The sequence below is a fragment of the Apis mellifera genome, linkage group LG6, assembly GCF_003254395.2.
Source record: "Apis mellifera strain DH4 linkage group LG6, Amel_HAv3.1, whole genome shotgun sequence".
Lineage (NCBI taxonomy): Eukaryota > Metazoa > Arthropoda > Insecta > Hymenoptera > Apidae > Apis > Apis mellifera.
Window position 1 is genome coordinate 16,601,746 of NC_037643.1, and position 21,210 is coordinate 16,622,955.

Genomic DNA, 21,210 nt, shown 5'->3' on the forward strand with positions numbered 1-21,210 from the left:
AACTTTACTAAAAATTATTCAATGAAATATTTAAAATTTCCTAATATATATATATATTATGCATATACTTTAAGATTTATATTTTATATATATAAGTTACACATCTATGAAAGATATAAGTCATGATAATATACATATTTGAAAAGGAGAGGTTCATCGTTCTTTTCGTTCAACGTGTTGTTGGATGTGGATCGTAGAACGGAATCTGTTTGAATCTATAACGTAAAATATTTTAAAACGATCGTAAAATGACTGAAACTCTTCAATTAAGAGGTACACTTCGGGGACACAATGGATGGGTTACCCAAATCGCTACAAATCCAAAATATCCAGATATGATATTATCTTCTTCACGAGGTAAATAGAATAAACAGTAATTTCTCGTGTAATCTAATTAAATAATTTCTATAAAGTATCCTATAATGAAATAGTTTTAGTTATATATAGAAATATGTATAAAATTATAATTTATGTAATTATTTCTTAAAATTTTTATGTAATATAATTTTTATATGTATTTATATTACTTATCTGTTCACAAAATTAAGATAAAATAAATAAAACAAAAAAAAAAATTAAAATACTTTCATTTTTCAAGTATAATTAATCAAATTATTTTATAATAAAAAATTATTTGAAATAGTTTTAGACACTTTTATTTTCTTGTTTCTTTTTTTTATACTTTTTCATGTAGTATCATATTATAGATGTATTGCTTGATATTGGCTTGGATTGTGTTAAGTGAAAAAATGATTATGATATTAATATATAATATTAATTATAAAATGAATATAATAGTTTTTTTTATTTCTATAATCTATTTTATTTTATTATAATTATATATATTTATTTTATAATATTAAAATAATTTTTGTATATATATTTGATTTTATTTTTTATTCATTTATATTTAAAAGAAATTAATTTTATATATGACCAAAAAATTTATTTTTAAAATTTGTACATTTCATTTATAGATAAAACTTTGATTGTGTGGAAATTAACACGTGACGAAGCTAATTATGGTATTCCTCAAAAACGCTTGTATGGTCATTCTCATTTTATTAGTGATGTAGTTCTATCATCTGATGGTAATTATGCTCTGTCTGGTTCGTGGGACAAAACTCTTCGCCTTTGGGATTTGGCTGCAGGTCGTACCACACGAAGATTCGAAGATCATACCAAGGTGTGAAATTTTTCTTCTGATCTATCGTCACTCCTCATGAAATATATGGAAGCTTTTTTTTTTTTTAATTTTTTTTTATTGAATGCTATTGGCAAAAGATGTAACTGTATGAATGTTTAGGAATATACTGAAGCTTTTTTTTATATATTTTTTTTTTTATATTTAATAAATAGAAGAGGTGGGCAATTAAATATATAGTATTGTAAGTATTAATCACATTTTTGATATGCAAAATTATATTATTGATAATAAATTAACTATAAAAATTAAATGTTATGTTAACAGGATGTCTTAAGTGTTGCCTTTTCTGTGGATAACCGTCAAATTGTCTCTGGTTCTCGAGATAAAACAATTAAATTATGGAATACTTTAGCTGAATGCAAGTATACTATTCAAGATGATGGGCACACAGACTGGGTCAGTTGTGTACGTTTTTCGCCAAACCATTCAAATCCCATTATTGTTTCTGCAGGTTGGGATAAATTAGTCAAGGTATATTAATTGTTTAAAATATTCATATTTTTTATGATTCATTATATGATGTATATATATTTATTGAACATGATATTCATGAATGTGTGCGGATATGGGACTGATTATGAAAATTAATTATAAATTATTTAATAAAATTTTAATTATTTCTTTTTTTAAATAGTTATTATAAAATGATTTGTAGGTATGGAATTTAACAAACTGCAGATTAAAAATCAATCATTGTGGACATACTGGGTATCTTAATACAGTTACTGTGTCACCTGATGGTTCGCTTTGTGCTTCTGGTGGCAAGGTATATGTTAAAAAAATGTTTTACAATGTTATACTTTTTTGTAGAAAAAGCATATTTTTAACGTTAAAATAATGGATGATTTTTTTTATTTTTTTCAATGAATCATTTTAATTTTGTTTCTTCAATGAAATTACAAAATTATCTGTAAAATCAATATTTAAAATTTATATTTATATAATGCTATCATAAATTAAATGTAATTAAGTTGCTATATTAAAAATTATTTTACATATATATTTATATATTTTTCAAAAAATTAATTTTTTTATTTATAGGATTGTAAGGCTATGTTATGGGATTTGAATGATGGAAAACATCTTCATACCTTGGATCACAATGATATTATAACAGCTTTGTGCTTTAGTCCTAATCGCTATTGGCTCTGTGCCGCATTTGGACCTTGGATCAAAATATGGGATCTTGAAACCAAAGAGATGGTTGAAGAATTAAAACCAGAAGTTGTATCTGCAACAAGTAAAGCAGAACCACCCCATTGTTTATCTTTAGCATGGTCTACTGATGGACAAACACTCTTTGCTGGTTACTCAGACAATACTATCCGTGTCTGGCAAGTTTCTGTGACTAGCCGTTAAGTGCTTTAAATTAAAATAAAATAAAAATAAGAAACGAAAAAATAATTGTTTAATTTATTTATATGCATATATATGTTTTTTTTAAAATATCATTAAACACTAATTAAGTCTATTTTTCATTAGTTTTAGTATTTTTAATTTTTTCTTCAAATTTTTCAAATTCTTTCTTTGCAATTTGATCAGTTTCATCTTCAACTTGTACTACTCCAAGAACTTCTGGAATATAGAATTGCATCATATTTTGGACTCCATTCTTTAAAGTAATCACTGAACTTGGGCAACTTGTACAGGAACCTTGCATTTTTAATTTTACTATACCTTCTTCGAAACCCTATAATCCAAAATATAATTCATAATATAACTCTATATAATATTTGTAATTTTATCAATCAAAAATTTAAGTCAACAAAAGAGAAAATGTATTACATACCATAAATACAATATCACCACCATCTTCTTGTACTGTTGGTCGTATTCGAGTATCTAATAACTCTTTTATCATTTGTACTATTTCACTATCATCATCACTAATTTCTGTAAAAAAAAGAATCATTAATTATAAAAATAAAAATTTTAATATATTTTTAAATATATGTGAAATATATTTTAATAATTTAATAATTTGTTCATAAATTACTAAAATTGAGAAATATATAAAATATTATTTATAAATATATAAATTATTTAATCATTTTTTTTAAATAAATTATTTTATATATAAAAACAAAAGAATTTTACGAGTATCTGCTGCAGGTTGTTCATCAGTTAATACAGGTAAACCAGATGCAAAGAAATCCATTATAACAGCAAATATTTCTGGCTTTAATAATTTCCACTCTACATCTTCATCAGCTTTTGTTATTGTAATAAAATCAGGACCAAAAAATACTGATTTCACACCATCAATACGAAATAACATTTTTGCAAGTGGTGAGCAATATCCATCTATAGCATTGGGAAAATCCTTAGTTTGGCCTTGTTCTAATATTTTAACTCCAGGTAAAAATTTTAGACTATTAGGATTTGGTGTATCTTGTGTTTGTATGAACATTGTACGTTTTTGCATAATATTAACTGATTTTGTGATAGGAAGCAAACATGATTTCAATAAACGATTATTATAGCTTGTATACATACGTACAGTACAATTTTTAAAAATTCTGTAATATAGTAATATAAATCATTAACAGTTTTATAATATTAATTTATTTATATTTAATTAACTATTTGTTTACATTTTGTATTTATTTTTAATAATAAATTTATTAACTTACTTTGAATATTGATATATTGCAGAAGATGTACATGCTAATCGTCGACTAATGTGTAATGTGTATATTAAAATTTTATCCATTATTTTTATAATAAATTATTTTTCATTGTTACCATTATATAAATTTTAAGGTTATATCGTATTATACGCTTCTATTTCTTGTTCACGTTTGTTTTTAATTTATTTTCGTTTATTAATATATAAAGAAAGTATTTTTATTATTTATGCAATTTTATGTTGCTATTGCAACATATATTAACGGATATGACGTTATTGATTAACAGAATTTTATTAATATATATAATTTGTAGACAACAAGCATCCTTTCTAATTTTATAAGGTTATGTAAATGACAAGTAAATAATATAGAATAATAATAAGTATGATATAGAATACAAAAAATAAATAATAAAATAAACATTTATTTAAATTTATGATTGTAATAATTAATATCTTTATATATATAATTAATATTATTATATAAACATTATTAACTTATATAATTATATGTAGAATTTTTTCAATTAATTAAAATTATTATAAATATTATTAAAAATATAATAAATGGAAAGAAAAAATTTCTATTATTGTATTTTATTCAGAATTTTATTTATAAATAAATAAAAAAATTAATGTATTATTAATACATATAAATATATATAAAGAATATTTTTAAGAATATCTAATACAAAAATATCAGAATACAATAAAAATATTAAAATATTAGAAAGTTTAATAGAATAAAGTATTATATTTTTAATTAAATTTATATATAAAATATATAATATAAATTAAAACAAGATTATTAAAAAATTTTGAATATTAATTTGAAATGACTCAAGATTAAATTATTCAAAATTTAAATTATAATTATTTAAATAGATTATAATATTTTACATAGAAAAAGCTTGATATTTGTATGTAATGTACTTTGGTTATAAATTGTTTATACAAAATTTTTATGTAAAATTTTAAAAAATATATAAAATTACAAATAACCAAAGTATATAATATAAAATGAAGTAAATAATGAGTATAGATATATACAAGTTGATAAACATGAAGCACTGGATTGTGATAAATCTTTTTGTTTACCAGGTTGCGAAACACATAAATCTTCACAATCTTCATCTTCACATATATCACAAAGAGTAGCTTTTCGTGGTTCATAAAATACTCTTGCTCTTCTTGCTAAACATATTATATAAAATTATTAATAAATTAATTAATTATTAATAATTTAACTAAAATTAAAATTTATAAGATAAATAATATAGTAAAAATAATAAATTAAAATTAAAAATAACTTATTCTGATATGAAATAAGATAATTAATTGAATAAATTATAAAATAATATATTTAATATTTAAATAACTTACATGAATCATAATAATCATATATAGTAACTGGTACTGGTTTCTGTTTTGCTACTTTATGTGTTCTGAATGCAGATACTGTAGGACAATATTCTTGTCTGCTCATCTATAAATTTATATTGTAATTTCAGATTGCTTAATAACAAATATTTATATTATATTTATATTTTTTTTATACCTCATCAAAATATAATATTACGATTGTATCTCCGTTTTTAGTTTCTACTCGTTTTACATTTTGTGATACTTCGAGGCTAGGTAATGATTCCTTATCTACAGTAAAACCAGAAGGCAAATTGACTTCCATCACAACCATATTACTTTCATTTGCTTCTTTAGTTGGCACAAATCTAATAGGGCATATTTTGCTTTAAATATACAATAAATATAATTTTTTTAATAAAATATTTATATAAAATATAATATACCCAGAACAAATTGAAAGTTGTAAATGATTAGCATTGGAATTTTTATCTACTTGCGGATCTAAAGTGAAGAGTGGCCATGCTCCAGTTACATTTAAATTGTATTGGTATGTAACTTGAACCAAAACAAATCCATTTCCAGTAGCTGTTATATTAACTAATCTTGTTTTTCTTGATAACTTAAAAAATAATAAATATATATATAATCATAATATTCATTATGAATATTCTTAATAAAGTATATATAGAAAATTTTTATTTTAATTCCTGTTTGTAATTTTGTTTTCTAGCAAGAAAATCAGTTATTAATATGTTATTAATAAATTATAGTTTAAACTTACCATTTGTTTTTGAAGTATCATGGAATTATCAGAATTTATATTCATTTGATTTTGTCCTTCTTCATATGCAAATGTTACAGAAATATTATTATTCTGTATATCATTATTTTTTGTTATTAATTTTTCACCTAACTTTGCCAAAGCTTGGATTCCAATTACCGTATCCTAAAAATTAGAATAGAAAATAAAATATAACACATAATATATATAAAAAAATATTATGTTAAATCTTCTTTTATTTTTTACATAAAATTACTTTCTGTTCAATTATACTATGATTATCATATTTTTAAATTCATACAATTTAATATTTTTGATATTTACCTGTGTAGACGCAAAACCCCCTTCTGCATTTCTTTGTTTTACCAGCCACTTCATTACAGGTATGGAATCAGCGATTAAATTACGCTCTAAATAAGTTAATAAAGAGTAAGATGTCATTTCAACGTCAATAGATCGTGGTAGAGAATAATACCACGGATTTTTATCATTTACTGGTATCGGTTTATTCCACCATTTTATATCTTCTTTGGTCATAGCTTTAGATTCTAGCAAATTAAATGCTGTATTCTCATATGGATGTTTTGCTAAATTTAAGGCATATGTGCATATACTTAAAGCATAAGCATCATCTAAATCATTTATGTTACGAACGATATAATCAATTCCTTTATTTATTGTGTTTCTATATCTTCCATTTGTATTCTATATTATAATGATATATTATATTTTTTATTATTTTATTATAAACTTTATTATAAAACTTAAATTTAATTTTTTTTCATAATATTAAATAAATTATACTTACTGCATTTTCAAGGAAAGCAATAAGAGTAAATGCTGTCAATGTAAGACCTTTTGCAGCTCCACCTTGCATGTCTCGATGACTAACTTTTCCTACTTCAGGAAAACTTCCATTAGGAGCTTGATTATTTGATAACCATTGCAAAGCTTCATCTATTATTCTATCTTCAATTGGAATATATGCAGCAGCTTGTTTAAAAGCTTTTGCAACAAATGCTGTAAGCCTAATAATTAAAATATATAATATGTTACAATTATTTATAAATATAGTAAAATTATAAATTAAATATTTATATATACCATGTACTTCCACTGCTATCAGACATGCCAAATGCACTAAATGATCCATCATTATGTCTATAAGTTAATTCTCTTTGATAACCTATTTCCATATATCTAAGAGCTTTGTTTTGCACTGCTTGTGTTAATTGATTTGTATTCTATATAATTTTAATATAAATAAACTTTTAGAAATCATTTTTATCATAATTATATACATATCATACTTACTTTGAGATAATTTAATATCATTATGTTTGGAACAAAATTTAACATATTTTGTTCCCCACAACCAGATGGCATTTTGATTAAATTTGCTAAATTCAAAATGCTTGGACCCAAAATATCACCTAATAAAAATAAAATTTAATATTAATATAATTAAACAGTAACTTTTTTAAAGTATAAAATGTTTTTTCCAAGTACTAAATATTTAAAAAATCAGGAAAAAAAATGAGATTAAAAATTATATTAAAATGTATTATATAAATCAATATGTAATATTGTAATCGATATAATCATAATTATAATCTATAATTATAATCTATAATTATAAAAAATTATATAAGAAAATATTATTTAAATCTAATAATGAATTTTAATAACTTTATAGCATTACCTACTGCAGATATTTCAATATGTTCTGAACCTGGTACAGCATTTTTGGGTATATCAATTGTGACATTAATTGATGTACTTTTTGTATTTCTAAGATCTAAGAAAGTTGCTCTGTTTACATATTGCGTTTCTCCTTCAGCCTACATTAATAAAAAAATTGAGGTTTACTTTCAATTGATATAATAGTAAATAAAGTGAATGGTAAAGTTTATTTTCAATAAAAGAGAAACTATATAAAAAATTGTATGAAATATAACTTACCTTAACAAGAAGTTTACGATTAACACTATCTCCAGCTAATATACTATTTGCAGTTGCTTTAATTGTAATGTATCCCAATTCTCGTGGAATAATCATAAAGGATATACTACTTCCAGAATTAGCTTTTACTTCAACTTTCTTCTTACGATATAATTCTAATTCTAGAAAATTTTTAATAATTTATTTGTTTTAAATATATGAATTATACAAAATGTATATTATAATATTTTAATTTTACTTGGTACATCTTGAATTTCATTAGATATTTCTGCAAAATCAAATTGGCCTTCATTTGTTAATAAAACTTCAGCTACAACATTTTTATTCATATAATTAAATACTACGATTTGAATTGCAACAATTTCGCCTCGGATCACGGAATAAGGAAGATCCATTGCGATGAAAAATGGTCTAAAAACTTTCAACTGAAAAAAGATAAATCTTGCTTTTTATATTTATATTAATTAAATTTTTGAATTATTATAATTTATATAATCTCTTTATATTACCTTTTGTGGTTCTTTTATAAGACCTAATCCATGAACATCATTTACAGAAAATGCAGTAAGCACCCATGATGTAATCGAATCAGGTACATTTCTTTTCAGCTCATTTTTTCCCTCATGCCTATTTTTAATTTATAGTTAATTTTTATTTTAGTCCTATTTTTAAAATATTTAAATATAATAAATTAAATATAAAAAGATAACATTTCTATTGAATCTATAAGCATGTATTGTAATATAAATTTAATATTTTTTGATTAATAAAGAAATTATTTATAATATAATATATTTGTTTATAAAAATGTATAACTATATGTATCCTATATGTAAAATAAATAAATAAATTTTGCTAATAAATATATTTTAAAGATTTGAATGCGTCATTAAAAAATTAAGCAATTTTTTTTTATAAAATATGAAAGAAATAAATGATTGAAGAATAATAAAATATAATTTGAATGATTTGAAATTAGCAATAATATATTATACTATATTAATGACTATGTATACTAGTTATATCAGAATACCCAGAATATTCCAGCTTTGATTTATATAGAAATATTTTGTACAAAATAAAGCATGATAATCCATATCATATGATCCATGAATGTCATTTGTCAAACAATGTATACAAAGCATGTACATAAAGCTTCATAAATTGAAAGTATATGAAATAAATACCCTGCAGAGAAGTTTGTAAAAAGCCAAGTGTTTAAGATGTCATGCATTAGGAAAACACGGGGCTTATTCCATACAGGAGGTGGGATGCGAGAGAAGGCATAAGGACCTGCCAATGGTGGTCTTGTTGCTAGTTTGTGCATAACAGGTGGACCAAGGTCTGGTCGAAGTGTGGATGCTCCATGAGGTGAGCCTGTTATTCTACCTTCCAGTATTCCCGGTTGTTCTGTAATCCAATTCTATACATTGTATTATATCAGCACAACCAAGGGAATAAAAAAAAGCAATGTAACACTATCACAAAAATTTAATTTCTTATTATATTTCATTTAAAATATCTTATTTTTTATATTTTCAATTATATTATGATGATGATAATTTATATATTTTTTTATATTGTATATAGGATATAATATTAAATGATTAAATAGCAGAAAATGAAATATGAGTTATAATAAATTCATCACCATAGCACATAAAGCAATTATTAAATAAATATTAGTAATTTAGTTAAAATGATATAGTATGTTTAGATAGTTAACACTTGGTAATATTTATGTCTATTCAACGAGTTATATTAATAGCTTTGTTTTAATGATAAAAAAAGTATTTTTAGCAAGTAAAAATTTTCAATGGCATTACCCAGCATCAAGCGTTTGCCAAAGCCAAGTTTCAGGGAAATTCTTGCGTACTTTCGTCTTCTTTGATGGCAATGCAATTGAACTGAAACTTCCAGCAGCTGATGGAAAGGCGAACGCTACAGCAGATCTGTAGTATACTATACAGACATAAGCCTTGTTAACTGATAAATACCTAATTTGATTAACTAAAGATGTGATAGTAAGTATTACATGAAAAATTAGATTTGAGAATATTTTTCTCATTCTACATTACAAATAAATAAAATATCAATGACTAATATGTTATGGTATTAGAAAATATTTAGTATCACATGTAAAGGAAAGATAAATTAATATTAGTAATAATATTAATAAGCCATATAGAAAAGAATTTACTTACTAATGGGTAAATTTTCATGAACATATCCATTTGTTATGATAATAGCACCACTTTCCTATATCAAAAATTTCATATTATTATTACAAAATAATAAAACAAAAATAAATCTAGAGGAAATGATTAATTTATTTACTCTGAAAACATCTTTTGCTGTAGCTGAACCAGGACTCCATAAATATCGATCAAAAATGGAATTTGTATAAGGTGATTCATGTGCATTATCATATGATTTTAATTCTTTATATACTTGTTCCTATAAATAATTAAAATATATTGCAATTATTTATAATTATAATATAAAATTTAATAAAAATTTAATATAAATCGTTTATTTATTACATACATATGAAATATCATTGCCAGATTTTAATAGAAGAGATCTTTGATCTACACCTAATAATCCAATATATGAATTTGGTTTTGATGTAATAATTAAATTAACATTTTCTCCTGGTGCAACTTCTTTAGGTGCCATTTTAATATCAACCTTAAAAAAAGAATATTAATATTTAAGATTATTAAAGATAATTTATTACAATTTTTATTATAACTTTTCTTAAATTCTTTAAATTAACTTACAAAATTTTGAAGTACTCCTTCTAATTCTACATCTAAAGCATCTGCAATGACTTCACCATCATTTCCTACATAATATACAATTACATGTGCAGTAGGAGCCATAACATATGTCGCTAAGAATCTAAAATATTTTCATGTAAGTTTTATAATATAATATATGAATTATTTTATATTTAGAAATTAATAAATATTTACTTAAAATTTGTTGTATGTTTATTTTGAACATATATAGAACCTGCATCCAATATATCACCACGTCCAAATATTTCATAATTAATATATTTCAATGGAATTGTAGAATTGACTTCAATTTCTATATCTTGATTAACCTATAAATCATATTTAATATATTTAATTTTTATATTATATTTAAAATATATTATATCTATTATATTTAATATTAATTTTTATATAAATATTTAGAATAACTTATATAAAATAATGAAATAAAAATGATCATACCATAGGTTTTTCAGTTTTCAAAATAGCTTGTATATATTCATTATTTTGAGACATAGCTTGATTTGTTGATGGAAACCATTCATAAAGATTTAAATATTGAGCCTATTTTATTAACAATTTTTTAATATAACTTATTATTAGAAATCACTATTTTTATTACTAATATTAATATTTAATACTTTACCTCAATATTTAAAGGATAAGAAATATTATGATTAGTTTTTGGTGGATAAAAATCCAATTTTACCATTCCATTTTCATCCAACATACCAGTAATATTTGTATATATGGACTGATTATCATAACTATATCCATATTTTATTATAACAGGATTTTTATTATCTCTTACTGGTGTTCCATCATGATATGTTATTTTTATCTACAAGAGAAATAGAGAAAAGAAGAAATTTTTTTTTACATATTTTATATTTTTAAATTTAAATTTATATTATATTAATATTATATTAAATTTATATATGATAATAATTTATATATGATAAATTTACATACAAATGCTGTATATTTTAATCCTGGTTTATAATATTCTGATGTTTTTATTAAATCCATTGTGTATTTATTTTTATGTAATGTTATATGTGTAGAAGTATTCTGTCTTCTACCAGTTAAAGATTCTTCTACTGTAACATCAAGCATGACTGGTCTTTCATATTCATCAGTTAATCTATAAACAAAAGTTTTTGTATTTTCTTTTAAAAAATATATTTTAATAATTTATCAAAATTAAAATATACATACTTTAATTCATTATAAATATCAAAATCAACAATTACTTTTCCATTTATAGGAATTACTTTTCGTACAGGTTGCTGATATATTGGTTGTATTACACCAGAAAAAATATCCGGATAAGCTGTAATTGTTGCTTCGCCTTTCACTGGTTTACCATAAGTATACCTAAATGATTTGCACTTTGAAATAAATAATTTTTGTCAAATTTTTTTAAGAGATTATTTATATACTGTTACTCACATTAATATTTGAACTATGTTTTGTTTTTGAAATTTATTATCTTCTATGAGAAAAATATTTTTTAAATATCTCATTCTTATTAAATATTTCAATCTTATAATATATAGAATATATGAAATAATATAAATAATTATAATTTAAATATATTAAAAATCATCTCATATAATAAATATATTCACATTTAAAATAAATATAAAAATAATTATAATAAATATATATTGAGATGAAAAGTATCAAAAAACAATAATATATAATAATAATAATAATATATTTAATAATATATTTAATAATATATTAAAAAAATTCTTTTAAATGTGTGAATATATTTTTATCAAATAAAGAGAATACATTATAAAATATTAATCTCATATTTTTTTATTATATTATTTGTTATATATTTCATTATTTTATTATTATATTTCATAATTTTATTATTATTTATCATAAAATATCCAAATATTAGGATAAGAAAATATGATGGTTTTATTAAAAATTTTATCAAGTTCAATAAAAAACACGATATTAAATTAATGCTTTATACAAAGTAATAATTAAATGATAATTTAATATTCGAATATTAATATAATTACATCATGTATTAAAAATAACATGAATGATATGGCTATGGAACTGATATAAATTAAATCTAATTTGATACACTTTTGAAAACTATGAAAAATTATGTATTTATTAAATTATAAATTATTTATTTATTAGAATCCACTTACTTGGCATAAATTGTTGCAGTAATTTTTGATTCTTTAAATGTAAAATGTTTAGAAGCATCAATTGTTACTTCAAAATTAGGTAATACATATTCAGCAACTTCAAAATCCTTTTCAAATGTTTGATCTCCAACATTAGCTGTAATTTTCCAAGTACCTAAAACTGGAAATTCAGATAGTTCAATTTCTCCATTGAAAATTGCATGAGTTACAGGTGGGCGAATCCACTGCTTAATTCTATTTCCTTTTCCATCCTATAATGATGTAATGTAAATTCAAAAATTTGTTTTGTTATATATATTATTTGTTTAAAAATACTTACTGTAATATAAATATCTACTAATCTTTCAAGTGTAGGTCTAAGTCTAGAATTTAATAAAATACATCGAAACATAACTTTATTTCCTGGTTTATAAATTGCTCTATCAGTTTGAATAAAAACTGAATAACTTTTGAGAACATAATCTATTGATTTAGAATTTGAAAATTCTATTCCTGACAAACCACGTGCAATTAATTGATATTTGCCAGGAATAATATCACCAATCTAAGTTAAAAAAAAAATCTAATAAATAAATATTAAATGTAAAATATAAAAAAGTTATAAAAAATTTAAATATATTTACTTCAAATTGTAAAATTCTTGTCATATATGGCTGTACACGTATAACTTGAGATACATTGAATATTTCTCCATTATCAAGCAATCCATTCAATTCAATATATATTGTTGATGGTGTTGATACACCAGTAGTACTTACAGCTACATGATATTCAGAATCAGCTCGTATTACCTTTGGAGCTATTATACTGTAATATCTTAAAAAATATATCATAAAATGTGATACATTTTAAAAATATATCATAAATTTCATAATATAAAATACCAAAATATTTTAGATTATTAATTTTAGAAAATATTTGATAATATTTGTAACCTATATTTATCATATTTATTTTAATATATTATTTTAATTCAATTTTTAATAAAATAAATAAAATTCATATATACGTACGATTCTGCAGTAACATTTAATATTATGCAGGATAAAAAAAAAATATGGAACCACTGCCAAATCATTTTTATAGAATCTGTAAAATTTAATTTTTCTTATATTTTTTTAATTAATATATCTTAAAGTTTAAAGTTTAAAATTTAAAATAATTTAAAAATATTCAATAAAATATTATTGCTAATAATCAAATAAAACATATGAATGATAAAAAATTATATTATTTTGATTAAAGCAAATTTTTATAATTCCTACATTCTGTAAATATTCTATAAATATAGATGATATAATTTTATTACATAATTTTGTAATTATTAATACATATAGTATCAAACTGGTTTTTCCATCAGCAATTATGCAGTCTCTTGTAACAATAAAGTGATTTATTTGCATGATTATATAAACTAAGGAAAAACCAAATTAAAACTTCAAAACAAAATAATGTTATTTTCTCAATATCTAATAATTTATAATATAATAATATAATAATATAAATAAATTTGGAAAAAAATTATTCTATAAAATATTGTTTTATTATTAAACATTTTATAATTAAAGTGTTTAAAAAAAAAATAAAAAGTTTATTTATAAATTATATATTTAATACATACATATAATAGATTTATAATTTTTAATTATAAATATTAATTATAATTTTTAATTTTTAAAATTATATTACAATTTATTACAGAAATCAGCATAATGATTTATAATTTTATATATATCAAAATCTACAAAATATTTATGTATAATAATTAATTTATAATATAGTATATTATTATATCATTTAAATATGTCATATATTATTAATGTAATTATATTATTTAAATATATCATATATTCATTTATAATATATTCAATATAATCTATTATAATTATTTCAAAATTAATTTCTTGAACATTTAATCTATCATTTTTTGATTGCTATATAAAAAATTTCTACATAAAATTTAAATTTTTCTTTAAATTATTAATTGTTAAATTTTTTTTCGTGTAAAAAAATAAAATATTTTTTTATTTAAAAATAAATTAAAAATAAGTTAATTATTTATATTTAAATTAATTATTTATGACATTATCATAAATTAATTAAAAAAATTTGAAATTGTTTTATAAATATATTCAATTTTTATTTAATACATATTTAAAACATATTTTTTAATTACAATTTTTTAAAATACATCGAAATATTATTAATATTTTTATTATTTTATATTATTCAAAGGTATATTTATATTTAAAAATAAGTTAAAAATAAGTTAATTATTTATAAAATTATGTAACATTATCATAAATTAATTAAAAAAAAATTTGAAATTGTTTTATAAAATATTCAATTTTTATTTAATATATATTTAAAACATATTTTTTAATTACAATTTTTTTAAATACATCGAAATATTAGTAATATTTTTATTATTTTATATTATTCAATATTTTTTTTTATTTTTTATCAAAAAATAAGAAATATTAAGAAAAAGAAATATAAAAAAATACATCTGTCATCTATATTATGTTTTTTTGAATCGTCTAGTCAACGGAATTACTTGATTCGAAAGTAGTACAATAGTTTACATTTTATAAGTTTCCAAACTCCTATCTATCTAATGAATATATTGACATAAATTTTATAAAGTAATTGCGTATCCAAAAAATATTATTATTAATTAATAAATTAGAGAAATTTTTATATTATTAAAATTTTAACTAAAAGAGAATATTTGCAATAATTTTTTTCAATATATAAATGAAAAAAATAATTTACAATAAGATCACGTCATCTTAAAAAATATTTGTGACTCACCACGTCAAAGGATTGTAGACTTCAAGGATGTCACGCTGTTACCAGCGCTGGTAGCACTGGTTCTTTTTCAAAGAAAGTAGAGAAGAAAATACAGAAAACCTTAAAGCATCAATGTTTTCAATGCAACAGTTAGATGAATACTAATAAGAATTACCAATCATGGTCCCAAGAAAACAAGTAGGCAAGCGCAAGTTTCCCTTCCTTCTGGCTGCTAAACTTCAGCTATATATGTCTATTACGTTTTTACCGTTATAGAACAAGTTATTACTATAAATTCTGATTGTTTATTTGCATAAATTTTCATTATTTTATTGCAAAATATATATTTAACGAATTAAATTAATTTATAATATTTCATAATGTTACAATCTCTCATTTAATATTTATTAAAATCAGTTATAAATTAATAAAATAAATCGAAAAATAAGTAAGTGTTCAGTATTTCTTTAATTATATTTTTCTATATATTGTTGAATAAATTAATAAATAAAATAATATATAATAAATGAATACATTTTCAGAAATTTATTAAAATTAATTTATGATACTATCTTTTAATGAGAGGAATTTTTAGTTTTATAAAAATTACAAAAGGCATTACATTATTTTATTCTTTTTTTTTTATTAATTCTTTAATTTTATTTAATTTATTTGTAATGTTAATATTTCTTTATTTTTTAATGTAAAAAATTAATGTTATATAAATTAATAAGTTTTTATAAACAAAATTAAAAGAATCAAATCAGATTATTAATCATTGCTAGTCATTTTAAAATTTCCAAATTTCATTTATCGACCTTGATATAAACTCCTAACATAGTTTAATGTATGTCATGTTTAAAACAAAAAAAAATTATTAATTCTTTCAAAATTCATTCTTTTCAGTATTATGTAAGTATTATTTAAAATATAAAAAAATTAAAAAAAATGAAAATATCGCTATTTTATATATAGATACTGTTTATTATTAAGTTAATTAAATACATTAGAAAAACAATTTTGAAAGATTATAAGTAATATATGTAGGAATTTCAAATGCAGTAACAGTGCTATATATATATATATATATATATATATATATATATATATATATATTATGTAGAATATTATATAGAATTAGATCGACGGGTAAAATTGTGGAAGGAATGATTTTACATGAAAAAATGAATAAGAAAAAATAAAATAAAATTTTTTATTTTTGTAAAAAACTTAAATAACTTATACATCGAAAAAGTCATGTAATTAGCGAATTTTCAAATTTCATTGATCGAAAATTAATTTTTATATGAAAAAAATTTATTTATTTTTATTTATTTTAATATGTTTATCAATCTTTTATCAATTCATTTATATCTAATAGGGAATTAATTTTGCTTGTGAAAATTTTTTGTATTTATTTATTTGAAAATAAAATTTCAAATGAAAAAATTTTATTCTATATTTTCAACTTATTTTTTCATAAAAAATTATTTTTTTCACAGATGTATTATTATGTATCATTATTCGTGAAATACTCTATATTTGATAAATAGTAAATCAATATTACATAAATGACATTCTTACATTTAATGTGCATTGACGTGATTTTTTTTTTTTTTTATAATAAAATAACTTCAATAAATAGCTTTCATAAATATAAAAACATATATATTTGCTCTTTAATATAATATAATAATAAAATGTATTATATTAAAAGAAATATGATTCATGATAAAGAATGATTAGTAAATGATAGTTAATGTATATAAATTTTATTTTCAAAATCAAAAATAATTATAATTTTTTTTTTCAAAATATCTAGTTATCATTATGATTCATTTTATGAATAAATAAACTATTTTATGTGTGCGTGTGTGTATATATCGTAACAAATCAGTGTGTGTGTATATATATATATATATATAAATTCAAATTTCAATGCTTGAATATATATCTTCAGGGAATAATAATAAATAGAAATATTTAAATATTTCTATTATATTTCTGAATTCTTATTAACTTAATTGTTTACTTTTATTTCAATTTTTATTAATTAATATAAATTTTATGATTATTTGTTTTTATATCAATTATATAATGTCAATTCTTGTCTATTATCAATGTCTTTTTCTTTATTATCATTAAAAGATTAATGTAAAATTTTATATTGTAAAATTAAAATTTTAAATAACAAACTTTTTTTTTTTTATTCTTTTTAAATTTTTGAAAAAACAACTTTAATCCATATTCTATTCTAACTTTAATCATAATCTATCTATATAAATTCGATATTTTAATTTTCAACAGAAAAGTTTAAAGAAACAAAACTAATTTATTGGTATAGTAATGTTTTAGAATAATAATAACAGATTTTTATAAGTATCAAAATAATATTAAATATAATGAAACTATTATACATTTCGTTAATTTTTAATCACTAAAACAAGATTTATTTCCCATAGATTTCATTTCTTTATATATTTTTCTTAATGTATCAGGATCAACTAAAAATCGTTGCCAAAGAATATTTTTTTCTCGTTCAAAACCTATATCCGCTTTCTATAATAAAAAATTTAAATTGTATAAAAAATAATAAATGTATATAAATTGTAAATATATTAATTTACCCTTCGTTCTGTCATTTGATTTCTTATTTTCAATAAATCATTTTGTATCTTCTGTAAATTATCAAATGTTTCATCATAACATGTTTCAATTTCATAAGTAATTGGTTTAAATGTACGAGTAGATCCTTTTTGAATTTCATTTAAATATTGCAAATTTATTTCATTTTCTCTAAATATTATAGTAATTCGATAATTATAACATTTTTTTTAAATATATATTAAAATATAATGTAAATGAGAAAAAATTATTACTTACAATATTTCTAATCTTTGAATTTTTGAATTCAAATATGTTTTCAATATGAATTGTTTCTTAGTTTTATTTTCATCTATAAGATCATTGTATTTATCCAATACTGGATTTAATTGATATATATTATCATTATTGCATAACATTGAAATAAAAAGTTTATGGAATGAATTATGTATCTTTGATGAAGATAATATAGTTGTAGAATATTCATTTTGCTGTTGTTGCATACTTTCCTATATATGAATAAAATTTATTTATAAATTACTTTATTAATAATACATATAATATAAAATTTATTAATTATTATTATCTATTAATTACTCACACATCTTGTAAATGATAACAAATATTCTGTTTTTAAATAATGATAAACATCAGCTACAAATTCAGAAACATTTTTAAGACAATGAAATTGCATTTCCATTAATATTCGTAACAAATCAGTGTGCACATGACCATGCTCTCGTGCAAAAAATTGAAGATTTTTTAATTTTTGTAAATGATTTTTTGTTTGTTCAAGTCGTATATGAGCATCTTGTTTTAAAACTTTAGTTATTTCTAATTCTGAAAATTGTTGCACTATTTCTGATAACTGACATTCTTGTAATAAAATTTCTTCTTCTAAGAAATCTCTCTTTTTAGTTAATTTTACAATTTCTGTTCTAATTAAAATTTATAGAGAATAAAATGTACTTAAAATAATAAATATGAAATGATTATATTTAAAAAATTTTTGAATACCTTAATTCAGATTGATTTGGTATTTTCAAATTTCCTAAATTATATATATTTTTTATGCAATCAAACATTGCAATGTATGATTTTTCTTGTATTTTTGCTAAAATTTCTTCTATTTTTGCATTAGTTAATCTATAAAATAAAATAATCACTTTAAATTAATAAATATAAATATAAAGAATTTTATAATAATATTTATAATAATTAATATATAATTACTTTGTTTTATATAATGTCAATTCTTGTCTATTATCAATGTCTTTTTCTTTATTATCATTAATTGAGGAAACATAATTAGAATCAATTTTTTGCTCATTCTCTGATATATTTTCAAATTGTCGTTTTATATGAACATCTAAATAATGACTATACATTTCTATCTTTTTAATAAAAGATTCTAATGGCATCTGAGTCCATAACAATGGTATTCCTTTCTGCAAATATAATATTATTATTATTATAAATTATGAAAAGATTAATTATGAAAAAATTACTTACATTTTCAGCTGCATCTGCATAAACATTCAAAAGATATTCAACTTCCTTAAAACATTTATGATTTTGTACATCAAAATCTTTTAAAATTACAAAACATTCTTTATATGCTTTGTCTGCTTCAATATTTTCTCTATCTAATAATTGTTTTTCTTGCTCTATATTGTTATCTAATTCTATTTCTAATTTCCTATAATAGTACATTACTTTATATAATATTAATTCTCCATAATATATTTGGATTCATTTGGGTTTATTTTTCATTTTATATGAATAAAATTTTATTTTTAAATATTTTCATTTTTATTTGAATATTATTAAAAAAAATGTATACTTATAATTAATTTAAAAATCTATTGAATAATGAAATAAATATAATAAATAATAAATAATTTTGAATTTTTTCAAGAATTGTAAAGCATAAATCATTTAAAAAAAAATAGATAAAATAAACCCAAGAATATAACAATATTAGAAAAATTTAATACTACAAAGAATTAAATTTATCTAAATAAAAGTAGATATAATTATTATTACTTTAAATTCTGAATTCCATTTTGCAATATATGAATATAATTTTCATCTTCTTTATATGAATCTTTTAATATTTCAAATTCTGCAAATAAATCATTAATATCTGTGTCATCAAAAGAAATGATTTTTAATAAATCAGGATAATCTTTAGTTATTTCTTCTAATGAATGATCTAATTCTGAATCTTCTAACCATTCATTTGTTTCTTGTAATTTATTCTTTCTAAAATATAAAATATTAATTTTTAATTTCAATTCATATATTTTATTTATTATTTTTATTATTAAATATTTATTTATTCAAATAAATTTCCAAGAATATTTGAATTAAGTTTAATGTAATGTTATTCTAAAACATTCTAATTTTTAATAAATATAATTATTTTCTATTTTATTAATTAATAAATAAATAATATAAAATAAATAAATAATATTCTACTAATTATTAAATAATATTATTATTACATTTGAATATCCTCATCTGATAGAACATTTACATAATTAACATTTTCACAAAACCATTTTAAAAACGGTTGAACTGAAGAATTATCACAAATTTGATCTAATAAATCTGGCGTAACAACATTCGAAAGTTCGGAACGTAAACCTCGAACTTTATCATATAATATTTTACCAGAAATATCCATGATATTAAAAAATAGCCAATATAAATTCAAAATTAAATACACAAAACATTCATTATTTAATACAAATTGAATCAGTTAATTTTCTACGCCTGCGTATTTGATTTCGATCACGTGATTTTATTACTGATCTGATTACTTATTATTCATTAGTTAGACGATCATATAACTCTTTAGTTATCATTAATGTGACTAGAATAAAAATTCAATAAAAATTTTT

The 21,210-nt window shown here is 20.1% G+C and overlaps 4 protein-coding genes across 7 annotated transcripts; 1 reads left to right on the forward strand and 3 right to left on the reverse strand.

Annotated features, from left to right (window-relative positions):
- The first annotated feature begins 143 nt into the window (after nt 1–143).
- On the forward strand, nt 144–2,611 carry LOC409450 (guanine nucleotide-binding protein subunit beta-like protein). Of its 2 annotated transcripts, XM_392962.7 has the most exons (5): nt 146–357; nt 978–1,186; nt 1,472–1,678; nt 1,863–1,973; nt 2,249–2,611. In XM_392962.7, the coding sequence occupies exons 1-5, from the start codon at nt 249–251 to the stop codon at nt 2,564–2,566; spliced, it is 954 nt and encodes a 317-aa protein (XP_392962.1). In that variant the 5' UTR covers nt 146–248; the 3' UTR covers nt 2,567–2,611. The 2 variants fall into 2 exon arrangements, 1 of the variants encoding a protein (XP_392962.1); XR_411989.3 differs by lacking the exons at nt 1,863–1,973; nt 2,249–2,611 and having other exon boundaries at nt 144–357; nt 978–1,388; nt 1,472–1,495.
- Nucleotides 2,594–4,193, reverse strand: LOC412366 (NFU1 iron-sulfur cluster scaffold homolog, mitochondrial). The gene is made up of 4 exons (XM_395826.7): nt 3,841–4,193; nt 3,305–3,726; nt 2,997–3,100; nt 2,594–2,897 (listed from the first exon to the last, which is right to left on the reverse strand). The coding sequence occupies exons 1-4, from the start codon at nt 3,918–3,920 to the stop codon at nt 2,676–2,678; spliced, it is 828 nt and encodes a 275-aa protein (XP_395826.2). The 5' UTR covers nt 3,921–4,193; the 3' UTR covers nt 2,594–2,675.
- A 524-nt stretch (nt 4,194–4,717) lies between these two features.
- On the reverse strand, nt 4,718–15,946 carry LOC726883 (CD109 antigen). Of its 2 annotated transcripts, none has more exons than XM_026441482.1 (28): nt 15,722–15,946; nt 13,921–13,996; nt 13,531–13,723; nt 13,227–13,451; nt 12,908–13,158; nt 11,946–12,104; nt 11,700–11,871; nt 11,374–11,568; nt 11,190–11,291; nt 10,923–11,056; nt 10,728–10,848; nt 10,492–10,635; nt 10,282–10,401; nt 10,149–10,203; nt 9,132–9,354; nt 8,454–8,571; nt 8,183–8,369; nt 7,945–8,105; nt 7,685–7,823; nt 7,297–7,415; nt 7,087–7,226; nt 6,791–7,010; nt 6,307–6,687; nt 5,983–6,147; nt 5,645–5,820; nt 5,395–5,566; nt 5,220–5,322; nt 4,718–5,030 (listed from the first exon to the last, which is right to left on the reverse strand). In XM_026441482.1, the coding sequence occupies exons 2-28, from the start codon at nt 13,983–13,985 to the stop codon at nt 4,828–4,830; spliced, it is 4,443 nt and encodes a 1,480-aa protein (XP_026297267.1). In that variant the 5' UTR covers nt 13,986–13,996; nt 15,722–15,946; the 3' UTR covers nt 4,718–4,827. The 2 variants fall into 2 exon arrangements, with proteins under 2 accessions (XP_026297267.1, XP_026297268.1); XM_026441483.1 differs by lacking the exon at nt 9,132–9,354 and adding an exon at nt 9,771–9,906 and having other exon boundaries at nt 4,719–5,030; nt 15,722–15,945.
- Nucleotides 15,947–18,076: 2,130 nt separating this feature from the next.
- LOC100576143 (HAUS augmin-like complex subunit 3) lies at nt 18,077–21,196 on the reverse strand. Of its 2 annotated transcripts, XM_003251614.4 has the most exons (9): nt 20,812–21,196; nt 20,351–20,569; nt 19,817–20,003; nt 19,538–19,752; nt 19,322–19,450; nt 18,906–19,242; nt 18,584–18,813; nt 18,328–18,496; nt 18,077–18,259 (listed from the first exon to the last, which is right to left on the reverse strand). In XM_003251614.4, exons 1-9 carry the CDS (start codon nt 20,991–20,993, stop codon nt 18,131–18,133), a joined length of 1,797 nt encoding a protein of 598 aa, XP_003251662.1. In that variant the 5' UTR covers nt 20,994–21,196; the 3' UTR covers nt 18,077–18,130. The 2 variants fall into 2 exon arrangements, with proteins under 2 accessions (XP_003251662.1, XP_016768417.1); XM_016912928.2 differs by lacking the exon at nt 20,351–20,569 and having other exon boundaries at nt 20,812–21,194.
- Between the last annotated feature and the right edge of the window lie 14 nt (nt 21,197–21,210).

What these genes read in the sequence shown, in the direction of transcription:
- LOC409450 (XM_392962.7), top strand. Translation starts at nt 249, where the DNA reads ATGACTGAAACTCTTCAATTAAGAGGTACACTTCGGGGACACAATGGA. An exon ending in GATATTATCTTCTTCACGAG is followed by an intron (nt 358 to 977) that starts GTAAATAGAATA and finishes TTTCATTTATAG; the next exon opens with ATAAAACTTTGATTGTGTGG. An exon ending in GATTCGAAGATCATACCAAG is followed by an intron (nt 1,187 to 1,471) that starts GTGTGAAATTTT and finishes TTATGTTAACAG; the next exon opens with GATGTCTTAAGTGTTGCCTT.
- LOC412366 (XM_395826.7), bottom strand. Translation starts at nt 3,920, where the DNA reads ATGGATAAAATTTTAATATACACATTACACATTAGTCGACGATTAGCA. An exon ending in GCAATATATCAATATTCAAA is followed by an intron (nt 3,727 to 3,840) that starts GTAAGTTAATAA and finishes ACTATATTACAG; the next exon opens with AATTTTTAAAAATTGTACTG. An exon ending in ACAACCTGCAGCAGATACTC is followed by an intron (nt 3,101 to 3,304) that starts GTAAAATTCTTT and finishes TTTTTTTTACAG; the next exon opens with AAATTAGTGATGATGATAGT.
- LOC726883 (XM_026441482.1), bottom strand. Translation starts at nt 13,985, where the DNA reads ATGATTTGGCAGTGGTTCCATATTTTTTTTTTATCCTGCATAATATTA. An exon ending in TTAAATGTTACTGCAGAATC is followed by an intron (nt 13,724 to 13,920) that starts GTACGTATATAT and finishes ATATTTTTTAAG; the next exon opens with ATATTACAGTATAATAGCTC. An exon ending in AAACATACAACAAATTTTAA is followed by an intron (nt 10,849 to 10,922) that starts GTAAATATTTAT and finishes AAAATATTTTAG; the next exon opens with ATTCTTAGCGACATATGTTA.
- LOC100576143 (XM_003251614.4), bottom strand. Translation starts at nt 20,993, where the DNA reads ATGGATATTTCTGGTAAAATATTATATGATAAAGTTCGAGGTTTACGT. An exon ending in ATGCAGATGCAGCTGAAAAT is followed by an intron (nt 19,753 to 19,816) that starts GTAAGTAATTTT and finishes TTATATTTGCAG; the next exon opens with AAAGGAATACCATTGTTATG. An exon ending in CCAAATCAATCTGAATTAAG is followed by an intron (nt 19,243 to 19,321) that starts GTATTCAAAAAT and finishes AATTTTAATTAG; the next exon opens with AACAGAAATTGTAAAATTAA.